This window comes from Equus przewalskii, chromosome 26, assembly GCF_037783145.1.
Source record: "Equus przewalskii isolate Varuska chromosome 26, EquPr2, whole genome shotgun sequence".
Classification (NCBI taxonomy): domain Eukaryota; kingdom Metazoa; phylum Chordata; class Mammalia; order Perissodactyla; family Equidae; genus Equus; species Equus przewalskii.
Genome location: NC_091856.1, coordinates 39,218,929 through 39,244,821, shown reverse-complemented (window position 1 = coordinate 39,244,821; position 25,893 = coordinate 39,218,929). Strand labels below are relative to the sequence as shown.

The following is a 25,893-nucleotide window of genomic DNA, read 5'->3' as shown; positions in this document are numbered from 1 at the left end:
AGACATGAGAAATTCAAATGTCAGAAATTACAGTAAGTATTAACTAGACTAAAGGTTCCTATTAAAATACCAAGACTGTCAGACTGAGCTTTTTAAAATCTAGCTATGCACTGTTTAAAAGAGGTATGTCCAAAACGAAGGGTCTTCAGGCTAAGCGGAAGCTGGGAAGGATCAGACAAGTACACTTTCGGATATTAGAAATCTACACCAATACATGTATCTACTACAAAATACAAATGCAAAAGTGGGCTCCAAATTTAAATCTCATTGCATCCTACTCTGTCAACACAGCTGCTTCCTCTTCCAGCAAAGGTGAGAACAAAAGGATGAAGAAAATATTCCAGGCAGACAGTGACTCGATGGCAGCAGTTGTGACACAAAATGGGAGACAGAGAGGAGTTGGGGGAAAGAAGGGCTGGGAACAGGAGATGGTCAGCCATTTCCACTCCATGGCGCCAACAGAGGCACACGCAGTGACAGCTGCACACATGTGTCCACACAGCAATGTCTGGGCCCAACAAAGAGCCGTCCCTGCAGACCCCCAACAGTGAAGACCAGCCGTTGACAAGGCCCTCCAACCTAGAACCTACTGCCAGCACTTTAGTCCTTCACTTTAAACAGAAACAAACAGGAATCATCAAGCATTTGTGGAAATCTTTAAATAAGAAAGACCAAAACAAACAGAGCAGCATAAAACTTCAAAACTGCTGTGGGTAACATTTTCAGAGAAACAAGGGAATAACAAGAGACTATAGAAAAGGAACTCTCAGGAGGAAGAAAGGGCTTGGTTTCAAAATGTGGCAGCACAGACTGAAAATCCCCCAGAGGAGCGGGCAGGGCAACCTGAGAACACTACCTAGAACACAGAACGGAAAGATGAAGAGACGAGACATGGCAGAGAGAAGCAGGAGCCCAGAGCGCCAGGCCCAAAGGCACGACGTCTGAACAGCAGGTACCCAGGGAGAGCTGGGCAGATGGACAGGAAGACGGCATCCAGGCAACCAGACGAGAAAGCCCCCCGACATCGAGGGATGGGGTGTCTACGCTGAAAGGCAGCCACGTGCCCTGGGGGTTAAAAAAGACCATGATGCACAGAGACGAACTGTCAGACCAGCAGGTCAAAGAAGTTTCCTGAGGTCTCCAAGATCAAGAATGGACCACACGCGAAGGATCAGACTTAAAGTGTGGCCTCCAGGACACGCGGGCCCCGTGAACACAGGCGTCAGGGACGTCCCAAAGAGTGCTGGTGGAGCGAGCACAAGCCAGGGCTTTCCAGGGGGCACAGGGCACCTCATGTGTGAAACGGAGACAAGCCTCCCACTCTGCTCAGAGGGTAAGAGGAATGAGCAGGGTGCAGACTCCCCTCAGCCAACAGAAGCACAAGACAGCCACGAATGCTGCACGTCTCAGCTCAGAAACCACTGACGTGGTCGTCAGCAGGGCAAATTCTCACCGCTGACTTAAACGCAAAGGTGACGCAATCAACGAGGAGCGGGGAGAGGGAAGTGTGCGCCTGGGCTAGGCCCTTCCACACGAGGAAATCAGTAACGACACCAGCAGTGGAAACCACCTATCGGGAAACGCTGCCTCAGCAGCATGTTATGTTCCAACAGTGGGAAAGGCCAGAGGGCCTGCCGAGGGCAAGGCAGCAGGCACCAGGATGTGCCAGGACGGCAGGGACAGGTATGCTGGTTTCCACTGAAGCCTCTGAGCAGTGTTCAACTCTTTAGCTCTCAGAAATACAAATTTTGAGCTATTTTACACTGATGAAGACACGAGAGAGCAGGTGGAGCTCTGTGGAGAGGGGCGCTGCCCGACCTGAATCAGCATGTGGCAGATGTCCACGTGGCCGGCCTCTGCCGCGGCGTGCAGTGGGGAGCGCTTGTTCTGGTGCTCCATCTTGAAGTTGGGGTCGATGCCATCAACTGTGAACAAACAGTTTTACCAGTTATTTCAGAGGCAGCCACTGATTCCCACCACTGCAGGATGGTTAGAAAGGCTGACAAGAGACAGACATGGACAACCAACTTGAACCAACAGCCAACGCTGGAGCCGTGAAGGATCATCACACACCATCCTGTGTCCAGTGGATGAACCAAGCCCCAATTTCGCCAGTAAGATTCAAAAGGAAGCATCCTCGTGTCACGTGGATTCAGTAGGTAAGGCTGTTGTCGGAAATCACCTAACAACACAAACGCTTCCCTTCTCTGGTCTAACTCGGGACTCTAGTCATTTCTCTGGGGCTCCCTCTGTGTTTTCATGCGTCCTGGTCACAGCCTCCTGAGGCCCTGAGTGTTGGGTGGAGGGACCACTGTGCACGCCGACCTCAGAGGACAGAGGCTCCGAGGGAGCAGGTGCCTCCAGGGCATGGCCCTAAGAGAAGCACGGCTTGGGAGAGAGGCTCTCAGCAGGCTTGACGGGGACACTCAGCAAGTATCCAGCCCTGGAGCAGCCGGCCAACCTCAGCACCACCCAGAGTCTATGCGGAAAATGAGGAAAATCACCATTCTGGTCAATATTAAATAAAACTTTTCTTTTTTTTTTTTTTTTTTTAGCACAAACCGTTAAGCTTCTTTCTTGACTTACTGCCAAGTAAAGGGGTTTTTAATCACCCTTTCCAACCCAGAGAAATCAAGCCTAGAGCTGTGAACTCAGAATGAAATTACTACCCTTTCTTCAGCACAAGATGAAGCTGGGAAGATCTGACGAGCACATGTTTGGATATCGGAAATCTACACCAAGTGGTTTATCTACTATAAAATACAAATACAAAAGTGGGCTCCAAATTTAAGTGTAATTTAACTGCATCCTACTCTGTTCACACAGTCGCTTCTTCTAGAGACACCTGCATCCACATCATCATATAGCACAACAGGCCCCAGCTCATTAATTTTGATTTTCTTTGAATTTACATTTTTTCTTAATTTAATAATCATGTACGTAATTTCTTTTTAAAAAAAATGAGAAATTCATAGAGAATATTTCTACTACCACAAATAACTGAATATGAACATCATAAATAGGTTGAACACCACTGGGCAACCTATTTACACAGATCACAGAAATTAGAGACAGATAAACAGAGAAAATGAGACGGATCTCACAAGCAAAGAGTGACCAACCAACACCTGCTCCTGGGGGCCACACAGGCTGGCAGGGACCCCATGGAAGCGACAGCCCACTTACCCAGCATGAGGAGCACCTTCTGCAGCTCCCCTTGCCTGGCGGAGAAGTACAGCTGCTTCGGGTGGAAGCGAAGCTTCTTGGGTCTGCGGGGAAAGCACAGCACAGCTGTGGCCAGCAGGCTCCCCTCACCCTGGATCCAGGCCCACCCGCAGCCACACACACACACACACTCACACACACACATACTCACACACACACACACACGCACGCAGGCTGGCAGGGCCTGGATGACGGCCACCTGCCAATTTGTCAAGGTCAAGGGCACCAACGTCCCCCAGGCTTGAAGCATCCCACAGGAAAAACAACAAAGATGAGGAACTGTCTTCTTCATCCACAACAGGAGAACGGCTCCTGAGGCTCCAGTATACTGTGACGACACAACCAACTCGGGGCACAGAGCGAACCACTTCCCTGTAGTGAGGGCAAGGGAGGCCCCGAGGTGTCAAGGCAGCACAACTACAGTCAGCTGCCCCCACCCCTTCAGTAGCACAGAGTCTGGGCCTGGTGAGCAGCACAGGGGACAGAAGAGTCAATGTAAGAACAGGGCCAGAGACGAGGCTGTAGACTGACAGAGAAAACACTACAGAGAACTCAGAAATGTGTCCCAACACTAGAACTTCCAGCAAAGCAAAAGAGCAACATGGCGCACAATCCTGAGGGAGGGGACACATGGCCTGGCCCGAGGCCTGATGCGCTGGGCTGCTCGGCGTCCCTGAGGGGGCCGTGGTGTCCCTGGCAAGAGGACACCTGCCTGCTCATGGGTCAGGGACACTGGGCCCTGCCTCCCACAGAACCACCAGTCGGGCTGCAGGATTTGGGAGATGGTGGGTAAACCTGTGGGGCCACTTGGTCCAAGCCTTCCTTTCACAGATGAGGGACTGGCCGAGCTGCATCTGTCCTAATGCCCTGAGGTCAATGCCATGGTCAGCAGTATCGGGGGGATGTTTGTCCTCACTGATGACTTCAAAGAGGTCACCTTTTGTCCACTATAATGGACAATAACTTGCAATAACTTTCCAAAATAATATAAAAATACATGAATCGTCCTGATGAACAATGTTAATGAAAAGGATGAAAAATGCTACAGCGATCTCCTGGGATGCCTGGCGCCCTGGAGGGAGACCCCACACCCTTGACAGGGTGCAGGCACCTAGGAAGCAAGACCTTGGCAAGTACTGGAAGCCATGGGGGACAGAAGGACACACACATAAACGACCCAGCAGTTGGCTTATACAGGTATGGAGAGAGCACAGGAGGAAAAGAAATGTGTGGAAGGGAAGAGGCCCGGTATGGAGACGCAAACGAGCCGGAGCCCTGAGCCAGGTCTGAACACGCAGGCCAGTGCTTACTTTTCCGAGTCCAGAGCAATGAGGGCGCTCTCCAGGGTCTCCTTCCCTGGTCCCTGGGAAAGGCCAGGGGCTGGCCTCACCAGCCCGGCTGGCCCCACGTGCTCGAAGCCCTCAGGCACCGGGGGAGCCGTGCTCTGCGGCTGGTCATCCTCTGAGAGCAGTGGTCCAGCAGTGCTTCAGGAGGAGGAAAGAAACGAAACGAAGGGTTTTAGAGACATGAGAAACCTCCCTTCGTGTGGGACCAATGAGAACAAACCATGACTCATTCGGAGCCGTCTTCTGAGAGGGAGAGGACTGAGCTCTCACTTATCAAAGAGTCCGGATTCAGAATCAAATTCCCAGAATACTGACATTCAAAACATGGGCAGCTTCTCCAGGACTTCTGGGCCACGTGCTCAAATTTGCTTTTGTGAATTTCAAAATCAGGTTAAATCAGGTTAAATCTATCAATAAGTCCGCTGCCCTTCCCAACAGAAGGAAATCCATCGGAATTCTGATTCAAAGTGCATTAAATTTATACATTAATATGATTAAGATACAGTAATATGAAGGAACAGACACCCTTCCAATATTCAATTCTGCTATGCCTACTGCTCAAGTCTGACTTTCAGTGAAGTTTTACAGTTTTCTTTATATTAGTGTGATAAGCGTTAATTGTTTTTTCCTGGTAGTTGTGGGTTTTGTTGCTGTTTTGAAAGGCTCTCTTTCATCATTTCATTTTCTAGCTGCATACTTCTGGTAGGGCACAAGGCAAGTGACTTCCGATATCTCTGCATTATCTGATCTCTTACTGACTCCTTTTAGCTCTACAAGTTTTTCAGCTATTTCTACCAAATTCTTTTAGGAAGAAAATTATGTTTCCAATGTGAATCCTTTTCTTTTAGGTCACTTTTTCAGCTAGTGCCTTCAAAACCTAATGCAGTAATAGCAAACTGTAGCAGCTCACGCTAATGTTTCATATTATACATGTATGCACATAGATGTATAGATGTATATGGACACATACATGGAGTTACAAGTGTGTACAGACAGATACAACTTGTTTAGATGTATACAGACATGTTCACAGGAGTCCAAGTTGCAGACAAACAGCTCCCTATGGGAGCACTGTGCCACTGACAGAAAATACTGTAATGCCACATCAATTAGGGTCCGGTGACATGGCTCAAAAACAGGCAAAAGCAAACTGCTGCAGAAAGCGGCCTCTGCACAAACGGCAACGAGTGTGTGAATTTCAGCGCGTCTTAAGCGTCAGAAATCACAGTGAGCCCAAGTCAGCAGGGAGACTTTTGGATGAAACAGCAGCAATCAACAACAATTAAACAGCCACATCCTCAGGGGAATGATGTGAGGCTCAGCAGGACACCGTACCTGCCCGTGGTGGTGTCAGCTCTGCCCTCTGCCACGGCGCTCTTCTCCTGCCCTGGGGCCAGCGTCACGGTGGAGGTCGTGTCTGCTTTCGCGATCGTCACCTCTTTGGCCTTGGAGGTCTCCTCCCCACAGTGGGGACAATAGCTGGCATTATTGACTCGAGAGGCACAGTCTTTGTGGAAACGATGTGAGATGCTGCTCTCAGGCTGACATTCCATAAAATTACCCTAAAAATGGGAAGAGAAGAAATCACTTTTTAAAATTTGGGCTAATATGCAGAAAAGTAAACCAGGCACATCAGTGAGCATGGATGGGGGTGGGAGGCCAGAGGCCAGTCAGGGTCCCGGTTGCCAGCCAGCTGAGGAGAAGACCACCGCCCTACATCTGCGTGGACTTTACAAAGTGCGTACATGTCTCCCTGTCTCAGACAGAGAAGGTAAAGCAGGGAGAGGTTACCTGACTGCCCCCCACACCCCGTGCCCCAAGGAGGCCGAGGCCTCACTCCTCATCTGTCCTAACCAGGGGAGAGGCTGTACAGAAGACCAGGTCCCAAGGAGGACCCAGGGAGGACAGACAGAAAACAGAATCTCAGAACAGAGCATGGGAGGAAGGCGCTGTCAACAGTGCTCTGCAGAGGACACCAAACATCCCTGTGGCCTTTCAGGCAAACCCCTGATGACATGAGGAAAGAACCCTCACTGGCAGAAAGGGAAGCTCGAGAGTGTGAGAAGCCCTGAGATCAGCACATTCTCGCAGGAAGCCAGAGGCCAACGGACAGAGAGCAGCAGCTTCCCCCTTCTTTAGCAGAGGTAAAAAAAGGATGTTCAAGACGGGGGAGGGCACACAGGTGTGAAATCCAAGGAGACATCCCTGGAGAAGGTCTGGACCGAGGTGGGTGCCTGAGCTGCAGGCCAAGTGAACTGCAGGGTCCCACAGGGAAGGTGCCCTAGGCCCCGGTGGGCACAGGTAAGCGTGGAATGAAGTAACTGATGAAGAAAATCCGAGAAGGAGCAGATGAGGGTGAAGCAGAGGCAAGGTGCACCCTGCCCAGCAGAGGTCCCTGTGTTTTCAGACACAGTGAGCAGCAGGAAGGGAAGCGAGGGTGCTGCCTCACATGCCCCAGTTGTCCCTGGGAGGCCAAAGTCTCACAGGTAGGGCTTGTGCAGAGCTAGAAACCTCCAGGTGGGCCCCAGACTTCAGAGCTGCTGGGACGTGTCTGCCACGCTTGCTGGCCAGCAGAGGGAGTGAGCACAGATGAACAGATGGTGTGCCTCGCCGAGGACACGAAGGTTGGCTGGGCTAGCTGGGCACTTACCGCCGTGCAGAAGTAGCCGCAGCCGGGACAGCACTGGTGCTTCACCATCCGGCCCCGGTGGTCTTCACACAGTACCAAGAGTGGTGCCTTGCTGGACGGGCGCATCAGCTCATGCTTGACCACGCTGTTTGTGCACCTGCCCAGCTGCAATCAGATAAGACCAGGGTCAGCGACAGAGCCGTGGGCAGGGAGCTCAGCAAGTGTGAGTCCAAGGCAGACTTCAAGTGCCTGTGTAGGGTCGGGAATGTAAAGAGGGAAGGCAGAGCACCATCCTCTGCACGTCCACTGCAAGAGGACAGGGTGACAGGGTAGCCACGCCTGCACAATGTTAGAGGAGCAAGTGGTTAACCTCGCAAAACAAGGAGAACCTAAGAATCCTAGGCAAGCTGGGTTCTGGGCTGGGTACTGAAGAACATGGAGATATGCCAGGCAGGACAACCCAGGCTGGACAGAAAGGATGTCACAGACCAGCAGTGGGGAACACACAGTGAATCCATGGAACCGCAAGTGGTCGGGGCAGCCAGAGCAAAATGCCAGTGAGGTCAACTACACAAAGACTTGACAGGTAGCCACACAGACAACGGGCCTGGGATTCGTCCCTACACCTGTCAGGTAGCCCAGGTGTGTTTCCGACAGCAGCCCACCTCAGGCCTCAGACAATGAGCCTCCCTTCCTTTTTTTTTTTTGTTTTTTTTTGGTTTGTTTGTTTGTTTTTTGAGGAAGATTAGCCCTCAGCTAACTACTGCCAGTCCTCCTCTTTTTGCTGAGGAAGCCTGGCCCTGAGCTAACATCCATGCCCATCTTCCTCTACTTTTTTATATGTGGGACGCCTACCACAGCATGGCTGCCAAGCAGTGCCACGTCCGCACCCGGGATCCAAACCAGTGAACCCCGGGCCGCCGAGAAGCAGAACGTGCAAACTTAACCGCTGCGCCACCGGGCCAGCCCCCGAGCCTCCCTTCCTGCTCAGCAACTGCACAGCTGATGCAGCCCTCCCCCTAACCAAGCACAGCGGATGCAGAGGGTCAGTGAGCACTAAGGGACAGAGCTGTGGCCAGCACACCCCAGTCCCATCTTCCTCACCCAACTCCTGCTCGAGGATTGCACTCTCCAGAAAAGTGCTTGCACAGGAGAAGCTAAGACGAAAGACAGAAACTAGTGCAAACAAGCCAATGTGAGAAGAACTCCGAGGAGCACAGAGATGGGGCAGAGGGAGAAGAGCATGCGAGGAACACTGTCGCTGATGCCCTTAGAGAAACAGACCTCATGACAGCTCTGAAATTGGGACAGGAAGCTATCAGGAAGACACACTCAGGGAACAAAAACAAACTCTCAGAAATTAGAAATAAGGTAGAATAAATGAAAATTTCCAAAGAAATGCTGGAAAATAGAGGGAATTTTCAAAGTAAAGCAAAAAGTCAAAAATATGGAAAACAGAGAAGAGATAAGAAAACTGGAGGCTCCATCAAGGAGATCTAAAATAAAGAAAAAAGGAAGAGGAGCAAATGATGAAAGAACTAAAGTGATATTTCCAGAAGTGAAGGATATGCACGTCTGTGCTCCTGAGATGAGCACCAGCAACCCAGAACAACCAAACACGTGTCCCAGGAGACATCAGGCCCAGGACGTGGGCGAAGACAGGTCCCAGCAGACATCAGGCCCAGGACACGGGCGAAAACAGGTCCCAACAGACACCAGGCCCAGGACATGGGCGAGGACGGGACTAAAAGTCCCCAGAGAGGACAACGCAGGCCCATGCAGTAAAACCAAAACAGAAGAGGGATCTCAACATTCAAAAGGAACAAGTCTAACCCAGAGTGCTTTACTGGCCAGAGCGTCAGCTAAACGAGATGAAACATTTTCAAAATACAAAGTCTCAGACATTTATCTCCCCAGCAGCCTTTCTTAAGAAGCTACTGAAGGTTATACAGCATCAAGATGAAAAAGTATGTGACCCAGAGAGACTCACTGTGTCTGAAAACACCTACAAAATAAGCAACCTCTCAGTTTGGGACTGAATCTGTAGTAGGTAGAAAGAAAACAAAAAATGAGAAATCAGGTAATTATTAACTCTGAGGAGAACAAAAAGTTGTTCAGGAAAGGAAATGTAATCCAAGAACACTGCTGTTCGGCCATGAACACTTCTGTAGCATGTTATGAAAACCGCAAACAGCTGTTTTAACCAAAAACAATGAGGGCCCATAGCCTGCAGACAGGGCAATGAGGAGGGGAACAAAAACGGAAAGTGTCTCCTGCACAGGAAGAAACCAACAACAACATCTCAAAGCAGGAAGCCAACAAATAAGAGAAGGAAGCAGATTATTTAAAGTACGGAGAAAAATATCATAAAGAAAAACTAAAAGAGGTCAGAGAAACTGCCTCCGGGGAGGGGCTGGGAAAGCCAGAGAGAAGAGCTGGTGTGAGCACCACCAGGAATTCTGAGGCTGGCAGGAGGCCAACCTGCTATCTCTGCTATCTGTCAGTATCAGAGACAGCTACGGCTGCACAAGTAGGGGTGAGATGCTGCTAAACACCCACCAACGAACAGGACAGCCCCCCTACCCCATCCTGTCCCCAAGAATCACTTGGTCCAAAATATCAGCAGTACTGTGGTCAAGAAGTCCTGCACAGAAGGAGTGTGAACCTGCTGCCAAGAGACAAAACAGTCAACAGAAGCAGACTCACAGGTGACCAGACGTTGTACTATCGGGGGGATGTTACAAAGTCAAATAGAAATGCTAGAAATAAAAAAATACGGCAATTGACAAATGCCTTTGATCGGCTCCTAAGTATACTCAACAGGGAAGAAGAAAGAAATTACTGAATTTGAAAAAAGGTCGATAGAAACAATCTAAACCTAAAATAGAGGGAAAAAAAGCAGAACATCCACAACATCAAAGGACCTAACACATGTGTGAGTGCAGCCCCAGAAGGAGAAGGAAGGACAGGCTGAAGAGCAAAGAGCCACCATGTGAGAACTAACTTTCTAGGAAGAACGAGATCTCAGATCAAAATCCAAGAAGCTCAGAGAAACCCAAAGAGGATAAATACTAAAAGAGAAAAAAGAAAACCGAAAAACGGCCACATCGAAGCCCAAAGACAAACAGAGAATCTTGGAGCCAGACCAAGAAAAACTCACATCATTTGCAGAGAAACAAAGACAAGAACAACAGCCAATTTCGCACTAGAAACTACAGAAACACCACCAGAGCGACATCTTCAAGTGCTGAGAATTCTAGACCCACAAAATTATCTTTCAAAAACGAAGGCAAAACAAGGACTTTTTCTAACAAAAGCTGAGAGAATTCATTCTTAGCAGACTTTTGCTATGGGAAAATAAATATATAAATAATAATGGAAGGGTCTTCAGGCACAAGGAATGTGATACCAGAGGGAAGTCTGGACCTAAACCAACAATAAAGCTCTCTGAGTACGGTCTAAATGAATGTGAAGAAAAGACTACTGTTATGTTTCGTAAGTCTAAAGGATAACTGACCATTTAAAGCAAAAACAGCAGCAATGTACTGTGGGGTTTCAGCATACACAAAATCAAAACGCATGACAAAAGATCCTTACACTATATGTTAAGGGGTATAATATCAATTGAAGTAGACTGTGATAAATTAAAGATGTATATTGCAAACCCAGTGCTGCCACTAAAAACATCAGAAAAAGATGTAAATAATAAAGCCAATAGTGGAATAAATTGGAATCACAAAAATTCAATCCCAAAGGCAGAACATGAAGAAAAAGGAGTGACAAATGGCATAAATCTTAACACTATTCAAATGTTAGATTGCAATGCAGCTATATCAATAATTACACTAAATGGAAGTGATCTAAACACAGCAATTAAAAAAGAGAATGTCAGATCATGTAAGAGAGTAGAACCCAGCCATGTGCTGTCTCCAGAAACTCCTGTGAGCATGAAGACAGAGGCAGGTTAAACCAAGGGTGGGATCAGAGCCACGAGACAGCACTCACAGGACAGTGAGGCAGCCATCTCAGCATCAGACAAATGGATCTCACAACAAGGAGTGTCATGGGGACGTGCAGGGAAACTGCATAAGACTACAGGAGCCAGTTCCCTGAGAGGACGTGCGAGTGCACCTAACGACAGAGGCTCAAAGCACACGGGTCTGACCTGAGAGATCTGAAAGGAGAGACCCACGACTGGGACTGAGGAGTCAACACTCTTCCCTCAGTGGCAGACAGGACAAGAGAAAGGCACCACAAGACCTCAACAGCAGGCTCTTGACCGTCTTGGTGGTCACAGGACTGACTATGCATTTGTCAAAACTCAGAAGTACACCCAAAAAAGGTGACTTTTACTGTGTGAGAATTGTGCCTCAATAAAGCTGACTGGAAAAGAAAACAAAAAGACAAGGGAGCTTGTTTCTCAAAGGGTTGCTACCAGCTAAAGATGAGACCGACTGAACATCAAAAGACAAGTATTCTTGGGAAAATAGCAGCGGCCTAAGAATTTCTGGAATCCCACATAAAACAGACAGAGCAACCAGTCAGCAAAACCAAAACCCACAAACAACATTTACAATAAAACCAAGTGACCACAGACCTAAGATGCAAGTGGGTGAAGGCAACCCTGAGATGTGCGTGACACGGGTGTCTCTGGGTGGGAGGAGAAGGAAGACCGACAGCGTCTCATGGACCCAAGGACAGGAGGGCATCAAAATACCAAGAGGTCCTCAGTGGGCACCCAGCAGGAGGGAATGAGAAGAGCAGGCGAGCTGGGAGAGGGGTGCCCTTCTCAATCCAAGGGAGTCATGGGGCTGCCTGCGAGCTGGGGTCCAGGATTGCCTTCTGGTCGGGGCACAAGGACACCAGGGAAAAGCTGCTAAAACTAAACCAAAATTGAACAGAACAGGGACAAGAGAATGAAGAAAACAGAGCCCAGCGGTTTTCAAACTCTTTGGTTTCAGGGTTCTTTTACATTCTTAAAAAGTATTTAGTGTCCCAAACAGCTTTTGTTCAAGTGGGGTATATCTATTGATATTTACCATATTGGAAATTTTTAAACTTTTAAATATTAATTTATTTAAAAATAGTAAACAGTCATGCATCACTTAACAACAGGGAAACGTTCTGAGAGATGCGCCATTAGGTTATTTCGTCGTTGTGTGAACATCACAGAGTGCACTTACACAACCTAGATGGCAGAGCCCACTGCACACCTAGGCTCTATGGGACTAATCTCATGGGACCACCATTGTATATATATCATCCTTGACTGAAACATCATTATGCAGCAAGTGACTGTAAACCTATCACATGTTAAGGTAAAGAACATACTTTAATAAAAAAATTATTTTCCAAAACAAATAATATGTATAAGAAGAGTGGCATTGTTTTAGATTGTCTACAAAACTCTTTAATATCTGGTTTAACAAGATGGCTGGATTCTTATCTCTGCTTTGGCATTCAGAGCAGATAACTGGACATTCTTCCCTGACCCTACATCAAAACTCTACAAGTGATAGCTGAAACAGACTCATTGCAATGTGAAATCCAAAGCCAGTGTCCACAAAGTTTTAGTACTGTTACATTAAAACCCACTGGCAGGCCTTGCACTTTGAATGATTCTGTAATACTGTGGAAATTGTTAATTCCATGAGTGATACAGATCTTCTAAATGCACAAAATGCCACTGTCCACTTTGTGAAAGAATAAGTGAGGAGGAGCCTCACTTTTTAGTACCATTATGAAAATAGTTTTGACCTTGCAGACCCCAGGAAAGAGTTCAAAATGAAGAGGGTCCCATGGGCCAAAGCTGGGGTGATCTGAGCTTCAATAATAATAATAACACCAAGAATTAAAATCCATCAAATATGTTTAAATACATGAGTTCATAATGTTATTTTAAAAGAAAGAATTGGTCAACCTCAAAGGATGACAGAGAATAAACTCATGATCTGAAAGACTGGGAAATGAAGAGAGAGGCTCAAACTTTCACCCTGTCTTTCCTCTAAATGTGCCAACTGGCAAAGGAAACAGCAATGAGATGACATGTCTCTTTATGAAGCCATTCCAACTAATAAATGAACAACAAATGACAGGATATCACCACTCTGAAACCTCCAATGAATTAATAAATACGGGCATTAAGAATCAACAGCTGAGGGGCTGGCCCCGTGGCCGAGTGGTTAAGTTCGCACGCTCTGATGCAGGCGGCCCAGTGTTTCGTTGGTTCGAGTCCTGGGCGCGGACATGGCACTGCTCGTCGGACCACGCTGAGGCAGCGTCCCACATGCCACAACTGGAGGAACCCACAATGAAGAATGTACAACTATGTATCGGGGGGCTTTGGGGAGAAAAAGGAAATAATAAAACCTTTAAAAAAAAAAAAAAAAAAAGAATCAACAGCTGATAACATCAGAAAAAGAGAGACAACCAGATAATAGTGCTTCTTGTCTCAGGCTAAACTCCCCACAAGTCTAGCAAAGGGATGGACCTGAGTCTGGCCCAGCCTCTGTACCCAGCTGCAACGTGCAGAAGCACTGAGGAGCATGCTGTGTGCACTGTGAATGTGGGACCCACAGACTCGGATGACAAGGCCAAAGGCCCAGGTTGCTCCACAGATAAACTGAAAGGAAGCAAAAGGGAGGAGCTGTGTGTAAAGTAGAAAACAGAGGGCAACAGGGTCTCAGGACACATGTGTGGATGCTGAATCGTGTGGATGGAGTGAGCAAGACAGGAGGCAGGACTGGGGTGGTGGGACCAGGTCCACTTTCTGATCTTGGTGGTAGCTACCAGACTGCTCGCCCTGGACAGACTCATTAGGCCACCTTGGATTGTTTTCTGGATCTATGCTTCATTTTACAACAAAAAAGTTTGTAACACATTGAATACAAAAAAGACCGTGAGTTCCTAAGAGATGCTGGGGGTGGGAGGCAAGATCAATTGAGCCCACTGCTTGCCACAGGAAGCTGCTAGGGCACCAACTCCTTATTTTGGAAGTGAAAAAAAGGTCAGAAAGTAGCTATTTATTCTCTCTGTCTACTATGAAGTGTATTTCTGGGGCACCAAATAGCCCCAGCAGATGTGGGAAAGTTCTTCTGTGCCAAAGAATTCCAGCTAGCAACTGTAGAAGGAACAACAAAACAGTAAAATCACCATTTTGCAACTTCTAATGAGATGATGGATTCAGGCAGTGGTGACTGACGACAGTAACACCACCAAGTGAAGGCTGGTGAGGCGCTGACGAAGAAGGCACAGGCAGCGGCCAGAGAGAGCCCCGCTCATCTTAGCATTGTTCCTGATGGGGTGCATGGTGAGCTCACTGCACCCCCTCACTGCACCCAGAGCATTCTTGCCAAAATTAAATCAAAATAAAACTAAAATCTTAAGTACCTGAATCTAATCAAGTCTTCAGACATAACTTCCAGGCTACAGGAACGGAAGGGATAACTTAACACAAGAGAGCCATCAGACACACCCAGAGCCTGGGGCAGCGTACAGCCGGTTCCCTCAACAGCCGACAGCACGGGGACCGGAGGACGGCTGAGAGAGAGCTCTGGGCTAAAAGAGACGAAGAGACTCGAGACACTGCAATTAATACAGCAAGTGGAACATTGTTGATTCAATTAGAGAAAAATGTGGTAAAGAGACATTTTTTCCACGGACATGTGACTATCGACTAGGCATTACACAGTAATGGCAAATTGCTGCTCTTTTTATTACATGAGAAAAGGTTCTCTTTTCTCTTCAGATAGATACGTACTGGGATATTTAGTGGGAAAATGGGGTTTGGTTTAAAATGCTAGCTCACAACCAAGAGAGGACAAGAGGGAGGAACCGAAATGTTGGTAAAGGCAGAGACAGAGTAATAGGTTCAGAAGGATGACTGCACTTTTTCAACATGAAAAGTTCTTTTTTAAAAAACGGTGGACAGGGTCTGTGGAGGCTGCGAGTGACGGAATGCGTGGCAAATAACATCCATGTCTCAGCTCAACTCTGCTGTCTCAACCTGTGCACACCTGAATTTGCGGCAAGGCAGAAAAACCTTCACAGAAGCGCGACAGTAACGGAAAAATAAAGCCTACAGGTCCTTCTATCCACGCGCCGCACGGTACCTATCTTTCTAGAAAGCTCCAGACCCGTGTTTGGTCTCCACTATCTCGCTGTGTCCCTGCTGGTGCCTGTTGGCTGCTTCTGTGCAAAGTCTACTGGAGCTCCCGGTCACGTGAGGCCACGCTCGCCGGAAAGGCTCTGCTCCAGGCACGGCCGGCCCATGGTGGCGAGCAGAAGTGAGCATGCTTACTTCGTGGTCGACACTCTCCGTGGCCATGCACTGGTTGTTGGCCAGCGTGGTGATCTCTCGGCTTTTCGGGGTCTCCATCCGGCAGCTGCAGAGGGGCACTTCCTGGAGGCCATCCGTCTCCACTGAGTCGGGCCCGTTGGCCAGCCCTAAAGTCACACAGACATGGCGAGCGTCACTAGCAGCGGTGTGCACACCCAGACGGGCTTTCACGATGTTCAGCGACGCGTACTCCCCCCCTCACGAGGGCAGGCCAGAAAGCGCCCAGGCAGCCTCTGCAGAGACCTCTCTGGAACAAAAGCAGCACTGGGAATTCCGTCAGCACAAGCAGCCCCCCAAGGGGAGGGCCCAGCCCGTCGAGCACCTACCATGGCGGGAGAGGCAAGCGCCTCTCCAGCCAGCTACCACCCACCGGGCTCTCGAGAGTGACCTGGTAAACCCACGTTCTCAGGAGCCAGCAGTAAGTTCAGAGAGACTGTCACCAGCTATGCCTAAATCTTTTGGTTTTCACACAAAAAAAGTTTACTGTATGTTGAGACCTTGTTTTCCTCACTTGTTTTTAGAACTGCAGCCACAGACACAAACAAACAATTCAATTTTGAAGAATTTAGTAACAGTTTATTATCGAGAAGGTTTTCACCACTGCAACAGTCCAAAGGGCCCATTTATTAGCTGATGGAGGGAAGAGCTGGGGAAACAGAGAGAAGAAAGCAGGACAAGGATAAAAATAGGAATGTGAGCAGCACTCAGGGTTGTCTTCTCAGCCCCGGGGTCGCAGTGAAGCCGCCGGGTCCCAGGGAGGAAGGGGCCTGCAGCCCACACTGAGCACAGCCAGCTCTGCCTCAGCCCACCCCAGGCCCGCCCAGAAAGACCCTTCGATCCGACTGACGACTACAAGGACTGCTGATCCAAAGGCAGGCACCTTTCACGTTCTCCTTGGGAAACAGAGTAGAAACATAAAATGAATCAGTGTGTCCCACCCCCACCTCTCTTGGGTAAGAATAATGAACTCTCATCTTCACGTCTACAACATTCCCACGTTGGTCGGAAGACATGCCCTGACTGTCTTCCTCCACCCTGTTTGTAACCTGAGGTTGGCCACAGCCAGGACGCACTCAGGAAGCGGGACCCTGGGTGCTCTGCACAGCATGAGACGGAGGCAACTCCGCCTTGGGACGTCACCATCGCCCGGCGCAGCCAAGCCTCTGGGGTACCCACACCCCAAGGGCTGGAGACCTTTCCTTTGTGGTGAGGGAAGACTTCTCCGAGAAGAAACAGGGGAACGGTGAGGTAGAACTCACATCAGAATCACTGCAAGTTTAAAACTGGGAGGGCCTTTGTGGGGACCTGCTCAGCAACTTGATTTTTAAATGAGGAAGACACAGACTATGCAAAGGTGCTGCCAACGCAGCTGAGAAGGCTGAGGGGAGGGGGCAAGGGCCCAGCTCTGCAGAGTTAGTTTCCCACACACATGCACAACGGGGTAGTGGCTCAAACGTCTCCTGAACCTCGGGTGTGCTCCCGTCTCCAGAGGTGGGAGCCACCACGGATGTCACGTGAACAGTGCGAGCAAATCCCACCCCAGTGTCCCCTCCCACTAAGCTCTGGCTTGCCTGCCGGCTCACATTTCCACATCATGGGCTCCTGACCTCCCTCGTCACCTGAGGGGATCACAACATCACTCAACCTCAACTCAGCAGACCGAGGAGCCAGGACGACGAGAAGATGGACATGCCCACATACCGTGATTTCTGATCTTGGCACAGACATTCTCCAGGCTCAAGCCTGGACCATGCTGAACCATGACCCAGAACTGTCACCCACCCTTTGCACCTGTCACAGATATACACCACCCACGTCCCAAGCAAGCCTGAGGCACTGCACGCCTCCTGTCCCGCCTGAGGCTCCGCGGCTACCTCCCACAAGCTTCTGGAGCTCCAGTGCTAAAAAGCATGAACACAGCCAAGCAATGCGGCTTCTTTCTTCTCTGTGCTGATTCTCTAAATCAAAGCAGGATTGATCCATAAGTGGTGACCAATCACAGGGAAAAACCCTTGGGGAAGCCACCTTAGAAGAGGTCTTGGGATCTCAGGAGCCTGCCTCGGCTCCCAGGGGGCCCTCGCCTTGCCGCTCCTTCGGTTACTCTCTCGGGTCCTTTTCTGTCCACCCCTTTACCACCACCTTTGGTCCTTACTTTTACCAGACAGAGTATGAAACCTGAAGGCGGCGGGCCCCTAGACGCCACCTCCCGCCATCTCCCTCAATCTCCTGTGGCTCAGCTAAAACAACAAATCATGGAAAGAGCCTGCTGCGCCCATGAGTGTCCAGAGGGCGCTGTGCTGCCTCCTCACCTCTGACACCAGGGCACAGGGGAGGAGGCACCTGATAAAATGAAACACCACTTTATGCTTATGTCCAATTCTCTAACTTCCTGAAACAAATCTAAAAGCAGGTTTAGAAAACTTAGACACACAGTGTTCTGGTCCATCTGGAAAAAAAACATGAGGGTTCTATGCTGAGAACTCTGATAATGGAGAGGGGTTTCTCTTCTGTTTGGTGCCAGAATAAAAACAGTTGTTTCTCTGATGGACAAGCCTACAATTTACATTTTGAGCTAAAGATTTCTCTAGTGTTCAAAACTCTAAGAAGCTAGTTATTTGTCCTTTAAAAAATGATTGGTCAAACTCCTAAACTCCTATAGTAGTCCACAACCCAACAGCTGCAAAATCCACATACAATGTAAATAACTTTAGGATTTCACATTTTCCCCATATTACGTTTCAAATAGACTTTCCAAAATAGTCAGTTATTAGTGACTTTTCATTGATAACAGGTTTCCATATGGCTGAAGAAGAGGAAACGCTGTGGAAACAAAGTGTGAGTGACGCTGACAAGCTCCGGCACAGTGCAGGTGGCCCATGGTCCCACCGAGTTCCAGGGCCAGGGGTCTTCCCACAGGAGTTGCTGATGCATCTGTGATTTAAAGGCTCGTTTAAAAGCAGCACTACACGTTATATTCCATTACAGAGGCATCTGAGCACTGTTAGCTCAACACTAACCAGAAGACATATTTCAACCAATCATAATTAGAACCAGAGAGATTTAAAAAGCCACATTATTCAAAATCATGCCACCTATGTACTTCCTGGAGCACAGCCAGGACAGAAGGACGTCTTTTTACCAGGAATTCCACATAAAAACGTGTCTGACTTATGGGGAATGATGCACGACCACCAACAATCTGACCCTTGGGGATAGGTCTGCTGCTTCATCCCTGAGGGTTCCCTCACTTGAACTCTGTGGTGACAGGCACACACACCTTGTGTCGAGTCCACTTGGCCACCTTGCAGGGATGCATTTACTCAAACCTTCCATCACCACCCACCAGGGGGCATCCCACTGATACGCAGGAGCCGCCAAGGAAACAATGAGCAAGATGGCACCTGGCCTGGTCACAGCCCCACATTCACCTTCTGCTTGTGAGGGCAGTGTCCCCTTGACACGGAGATCCAGGGAATCCAGAGAAACTTCCATGTACCCCGTACTGTCTCCTGGCACCGTCTGCTCTGTGCTTCCTGATGACGACGTGTATGCTTCAGAACCTGCATTCAAGGGGCACACACGTGAAACTCTGCACCAGGGGCCAGGCCTCCCCAGCAGGATGCATGGGAGCCGGGCCCACGGGGAATGCTGATCAACTCATTCCAACAGCAAACTAAAAGGTCACTGTCATCCAGGTCGCTACAATTTCACTATCATTTTCTTTCCTGTGCATCATTTTGCTAATTCCCCCATTTCTATGTAATATTCACGGGAGGAAGGAGGAGTGTGTCAAGAGAAACAAAGGTACTTAGATGTGAAAACATCCTTCTCTGTAACTACACAGCTAGACAAAAGCTGATCAAATAATCAAGGAAATGGATAAAAACTTGGTATGTGTTATGTTCTGCGAATATTACTTTAAAAATAAAACAGAAAAGTCTGACCTGCAGGTTTGAAAGACCACCTGATGTAAAGTTGCTAAAGACACGTGCATTGTTGCTAGGAAATCTGCCCAACCTCACAGGCACCGGGGATTCAGGCTTCACAGGGAAAGGACTCAGCACTGCAAGGAGGCGCCACCCGTCGGACACAGGTGGGTTACCAGGTGCATCACTCACCAGAGAGCAACACAATCTGCACATGCCAAAGAGAAGGCGTGTGTGCAAAAAAGGAGCTGTGTAGTGGGGGTTGCAAGACTCAGGCCTACTGAGCCCGAGGCCAGCCTGTCCACACGTCCCAGGAGGGCCCACCTGGGCATCTATTATTGTAAGGGCATTTTACTGAGGAAGCCTGTGAAAAGTGTGCATATACATGGGATAACATCCAACACCAGCAAAGCACAAATGCCCATATTTCATAGCCAAGCTTCTAAATACTAGTCATTGATATTATTTCAATGATCGGAAATAAGTAAGCCATAATACAGAAACTCATGGTATCCAAAGTCTTTGAATTCATACCATATTCTGCACCTAGATCTTAGACAGACAGAAAGGAGCCAACCAGCTGTAAGAAATCATCACCACCAATTTGAAGAACACGAGAGATCTTTGTGCAATTTTAAACACTACAGAAAAAAAATAAAATTCACACCCCTCTGTGGATAAATATTTAAGCACACATTTTACACATTATGCACAAGAAGGCAAAGATGAAACCTCTACCCCAAAACAACTTAGTCTTGGATCTACAAATGCTTTTGTGAGCCAACAATAAAAGCTACATCAAGTATTCTGATCTCAGGTGAGCATCGAGGTAAAGAGAAAAGGAAACCTAAGTGAAGGAGATGGAGACGAAGTTCACAGGAGCTCCCGTGCGCCTGGAGAGTCAGAGAGCCCCACCTGCCACCTACCTCCAGTCTGAAACTGCGACTCACACACAGGCCTCCTGCAGCCCTCCACAATTCAGGGGACAGCTTTGCCTCCCCGACATCCATCTAGCAAACCTACTTCTATATCAGCGGAATCGAGAAGAACAGCTAAACTAATTGCGAAAAACGAACAAAGGCCTGCAGCTTTGTGGTGCTGGTGTAAAGATAAACAAATAAAGGAGACAGACTAGAAAGTCCAGAAACAGCCCACACACTGAGTATCGATAAAGGTTTGAAGGGCGAAATGGAGAAGAAAAGTCAGTTCAACCAATAGCACAGATCAACTGGCTATTCACACGTGAAAAGGCAAGCCTGACCCCACCTAACACAAAAACTAACTGGAAATGGATCAGAGACCCATGGGTAAGTGCCAAAACTGTAAAACTTCATGAAGAAAACCAGGACAGAATCTTCATGGCCTGAGTTAAAGATTTCTGAGATCACAAAAAGCATGATTTTTGGTTTTTTTGAGGAAGATTATCCCTGAGCTAACATCCACCACCAATCCTCCTCTTTTTGCTGATGAAGACTGGCCCTGAGCTAACATCCGTGCCCATCTTCCTCTACTTTCTATGTGGCACGCCTGCCACAGCATGGCTCGATAAGCAGTGTGTAGGTCCACACCCAGGATCCAAACTGGCAAACTCCGGGCTGCCAAAGTGGAAAGCAAGAATTTAACTGGTACGTCACTAGGCTGCCGCGCCACGCCCCCCCCCAAAAGCGTGAATTTTAAAATAATTCATTGACTTCAACAAAATTTTTAAAACTTTTACTAGGTGCACACATTTGCAAAACATGTATCTGACAAAAGACCTACATCTAGGGATATTGAAAGAATTCTTGTAACTCAATGAGAAGACTTACAATCAGACTTAAAAATGAGAAAAAGATACAAACACTTTAAGGAAGCTATACAAGAGCTGAGATGTGCAATCTCATTCCTCGTTAGGGAAGCTCAAAGTGAACTTACAACAGACACCACTGCACACCCCCAGCAGTGCTGAAACTCCAGAGACTGACCACAAGTATCAGCAAGGACACAGAGGGACTGGAGCACTTATGTGCTGTATGGGAATGTTAAGAGGACAAGTATTTTGGAAAACAGTTTGGCAGTTTCCTAAGAAGTCAGACATGCAGCATGCAACTCAGCCATTCCACTCCTAAATACTTACCATCCATTCAATAAAGACTTGTACACAGACATTCATAGCAGTTTCATCTGTAATAACCAAAAACTGAAAAGAGGCCAATGTCCATCGACAGGCAAAGGATAAACAAACCACGGACAGTCACATCCTGCACACGCTGAGGCCAACTATCCACACGCACTACGCACTACAATGCAGATGGCTCTCCAACAGCTCTGCGCAAAGAAGCAGGCAGAGAGAGGGCACCTATCCAGTGACCCATTCCTATGAAGTTCTACGAGTGCTAACAAGGTGCAGAGGCAGAGCGCGGTGCAGACGTGCCTGGGGAGGGAGGAGGGCTGGGGCGAGGGTAGCTCACCAAGGGGTGGCGGGGGACAGGACCCTGCCGGTGCTGGGGCATTCACAACTGACTGTGGTGGAAGTCTCACAGTCACACATGGGTTAAAACTCACCAACCATATGCCTGAATTACATACAGTTTATCACACACCAAGTCTTCTGCAACAAAGCTGTAAAAGCGACCCCTGCCCACCAAGCCTGCTCACCTTCTGGGTTTGACAGTCACTTCCCTCCCTGCATCCCCTTTACAAAACTACTTCTAGGACAGGGAAAACGGACCGAAGTGCCGAAAGGTACCACCTGGACCGAGGAGACTGCCCCCACAGGACACTGAGGGCAGCTACAGCCACGAGGAAGCATCCATGCAGGCCGCAGAGGCCCAGCCAAACAAGGAGCGATGAACGACCCCTCAGCAAAGAGCAATGAGGCCAGCACCACAGGTGTGGCAGAAGCAAAGCCCTTCAGGGTAACCTGAGCATCTCCAACAAAGCCATTCCACACATTCTCCGGGCTTCTTTTTTCTTTTTTATTATACTTTTATTTTTTTTGAGGAAGACTGGCCCTGAGCTAACATCTGTGCCCATCTTCCTCCACTTTACACGTGGGACACCTACCAGAGCATGGCTTGCCAAGCGGTGCCATGTCCACACCTGGGATCTGAACCGGCGAACCCAGGGCCACCGAGAAGCGGAACGTGCAGAATTAACCGCTGCGCCACCGGGCCGGCCCCTCTCCGGGGTGCTTACACAGCAGAGCCCTCTTTTCAAACGGAGTCCTATCAGCCCACAACCACAGGGCACCCAGGCCCCCGTGTGCGCATCACGTGTACCTGGCCCACTGCCTTGCTTCTTCTTGCTCCTCCGCCGCCTCTTCCTCGCCGGCTTGACCCACGGGCTGTCAGGCTTCCCCTTCCTCTTGAGGAACTTCTTCTTGATGCTGGACTCAGAGCTCTGAGGACCAAGGGCAGGGACAGAAAAGCAAAGCGTAGGGGCTCCAGAAAGCAACAAGGACTACGAGCTTTCTTTTCTCGCAAAGTAAAATACCTACTATATCCTGTTTCTTCCACTAGAAGATTAATTTACTTTTAGACATTTTTCTCAGTCACATTCTTAAAGATAGCCATGCTTTTTCCTAAACATCACTCTAAGCTCAGTTACTTTACACGCCAAAAAAGGGGCAAGAAAACTAAAAAGGAACTTATATATCTTATTGGAGTTTGGCACAAGAAAGAATAAATGAGAAAGTTCTACTCGGGACTAAATAAATAAGCTCAGTGGGGAGAGAATCCACTCCTAATCAGATGCATCCATTCGTTTTGCTCATGAGAAAAGGAAGAACTAATGGCTCAATTTGCTTCAGAATCTACGTCATATTAATTATCTATGTGAAGGACAATGAAAGAGGTTGTAATCAATTTATAAGATTTCAAGATTTTTTAAGCATCTGTTTCTAAAGTCTAGGCGTAGAAAGGTGTCTGACTGCCACACATTACAGACACACAGCATGGGCCACCAGCCCCTTCCAATTAGTCTAACACAAGGATCTCAGGACTCCTGCTTACGATGGATATAAACACAAAGTTAAAAGAATGTGTTCACCACACAGAAAGAGGCACCAGCGCAGGCACTGGCCTTCCCGACCGCCTGGGACGAGCCCTCGCGTTGGGCACTCGGTCAGCCTGTAGTCATCTGGCAGGGCAAGCGGCTCTGGCGGTCGTCCAGCAGTGAGCATCAGGCTCCCTCCAAGGAAACAGCCCACTGCAGCCTGCACTCCACTCCACCTGCCTCAGTCCTGTGCTACCCCCTTTCTTTTTAAGATTTTATTTTTCCTTTTTCTCCCCAAAGCTCCCTGGTACAGAGTTGTGTATTTTTAGTTGCGGGTCCTTCCAGTTGTGGCATGTGGGATGCCACCTCAGCATGGCCTGATGAGTGGTGCCATGTCCGCGCCCAGGATTTGAACCGTCAAAACCCTGGGCCGCCAAAGCAGAGCACACAAACTTAACCACTCAGCCACGGGGCTGGCCCCCTGTGCTCCCCTTTACAGCAAAAATTCAGGTGGAACTTCTGTAAGACCTGCACCCAAACCTCACTGTCACTGCATTCCACTGTCCCAAAGAAGTGACAGTCTACTACCAAACCCAACAGTCCCGTTTTTGGCCCACACGGCAAGCTGACCCCATAGACCACTTCCTCCCTCTTAACAGAGTTTCTCAGTTCACGTGGCCCCTGACTCTCTGAGCTTTCTTCCCACAGCACGAACACCCCCTTTCCAGTCTCAGAGCCTACTCATCCTTCTCTACTTAATGCTTTACCTGTGGGGCATTTCCACAGGCTCCATCCTGGAGCCTTGTGCTCTTCAGCCATTTCTCCCATTCCCTGGCCTGGACCCCCGGCCCTGGCCTTTGGCCTCTGCCTCCATGACACCTCCACCTGGCTGCCCACTAGTGATAATAGCCTTGTGCTCACTCCTGTCCCTCACCTCCATGTGATGTCCAGCCCACCAAAGGTCCTGCCAGTTCTACCTCAGACACCTCAATTCCTTCCTTCCCTTGCACATCAATCACAGGGACAGAATCACGACTGCCGTCCCTGTCACCAGCTCCTGTCCCGTCCAACCACACACGGCAGGCAATGGCCCCCCCTCGACTTGAGTCCCCATCACCCACTGCGACAGCCTCTTCGCCTGCCCTGCCCAGCCCGGCCCCATCGTCCTCGGCTCTCTGCACAGGTGTTCCTCACGCTCCTTTCCAAGGGCCAGGACCAGATCTGCCTGGCCATAGTCATGGCCCTGGCTTCCAAACACACACTATCTCGCAATGAATGACAGCTGAGTGAGGTACTAGTCGGTCCATGGCGTCTCCTCTATTTCCTTTGTTATCAAACAATGAAGTAGAATGCAGCGCTGGGCTTACCAGATCAGACTCGTCTCCATCCTCCTCTTCCTCCCCGGTGCCGGCCGACTCCTGCTCCTCTTCGGACTCGCCATCCAACTGACGAGCCGCACAACAAGCCAAAAAGAAAACAAAAACTAATGAGACCCTTCAGTGGCAGGTGATTCAATCAAAAATACATTTTACCAAACACACTGGCAGTGAACGCTGGAGATGCATGTGCATACGCTGGACGCTGTCCCTAGCACCCGCTCTAGGCCCCTTCTGCTCCCCTCGAGAGCCCCCATCCCAGGCGGCTGCTCCTCTGCTGTATTTCTATACTGCCTGGACATACAGATCTGCACTACTGATCTATAAGTGATCTGGGAGGCAGCTCCTCTGGAGTCTAAGAGGTCGTCAATTGTATGCTCAAGATTTAGTGCACTTGATGCATTTTACATGTGGTAGAATGCAATTAAAAAGTAACAAAACACACACAGTAAAAAGATTTTCCGAGCCCACAAAATAATATAAAATGCAAACCCTACCCACCCCCCGCCAGCCCCAGGGCCATCCCATGGCTGCTGCTCATGGTGCTTCCAGCCAGTGTCTGCCTGGACGCGAGAGCATGCTTCTGTCTGTGCAGACGGCAGGACACCAACACACTTCTATGAATGTTATTCTCTGCCAATCAAAAGTACTTTTTGGAATTCTTTCCATATGAACAACAGAAGTACCTTATTTTTTCTTTTGTATTTATCTTTTCTATCCATGCAGGTGACACATGAAGACATTTCCACTGCAAAAGATCCTAAAACAAACGTGAGTGCCATTTGCCCTTTCCCACCACTCCTTGAGGCAGGGATGTGGTCATCCACACTGTGAGGCTGCACACAGTAACTTCTTCCATGGCCGATGAACACCCCCTGCACTTCCCCCTAGACAAGCCAAGACTCTCCGGGACAACGGAGAGACACGCTACTCTCTGTATAGGATTCTCTAGACGTGGAGTTCCAGGAATGCTGCCACCAGCACGCCCACAAAAGCACGACCAGCCTTCCAAAGGTGCCGCGTGCATGCCTGGGTCTTCATTCCCCACGTACATGAGGAACTGTGTGCTCCATAACTT

At 48.8% G+C, this 25,893-nt stretch overlaps 1 protein-coding gene across 25 annotated transcripts in view; it reads right to left on the bottom strand.

Annotated features, from left to right (window-relative positions):
* Positions 1–25,893, bottom strand: part of EHMT1 (euchromatic histone lysine methyltransferase 1) — a 198,759-nt gene that overhangs the window by 42,247 nt on the left and 130,619 nt on the right. For all 25 annotated transcript variants that reach the window (XR_011533244.1, XM_070594815.1, XM_070594818.1 and 22 more), the window contains 9 exons: positions 24,807–24,884; positions 22,725–22,845; positions 18,967–19,098; positions 15,500–15,645; positions 7,222–7,365; positions 5,907–6,133; positions 4,536–4,709; positions 3,187–3,269; positions 1,819–1,925 (listed from right to left, as the gene is read on the bottom strand). Coding sequence is in view for 24 of the 25 variants with exons in the window: in XM_070594815.1 (XP_070450916.1) it covers positions 1,819–1,925; positions 3,187–3,269; positions 4,536–4,709; positions 5,907–6,133; positions 7,222–7,365; positions 15,500–15,645; positions 18,967–19,098; positions 22,725–22,845; positions 24,807–24,884 (1,212 nt within the window). In the remaining variant the exon portion in view is untranslated. The remainder of the gene's footprint in view (positions 1–1,818; positions 1,926–3,186; positions 3,270–4,535; positions 4,710–5,906; positions 6,134–7,221; positions 7,366–15,499; positions 15,646–18,966; positions 19,099–22,724; positions 22,846–24,806; positions 24,885–25,893) is intronic.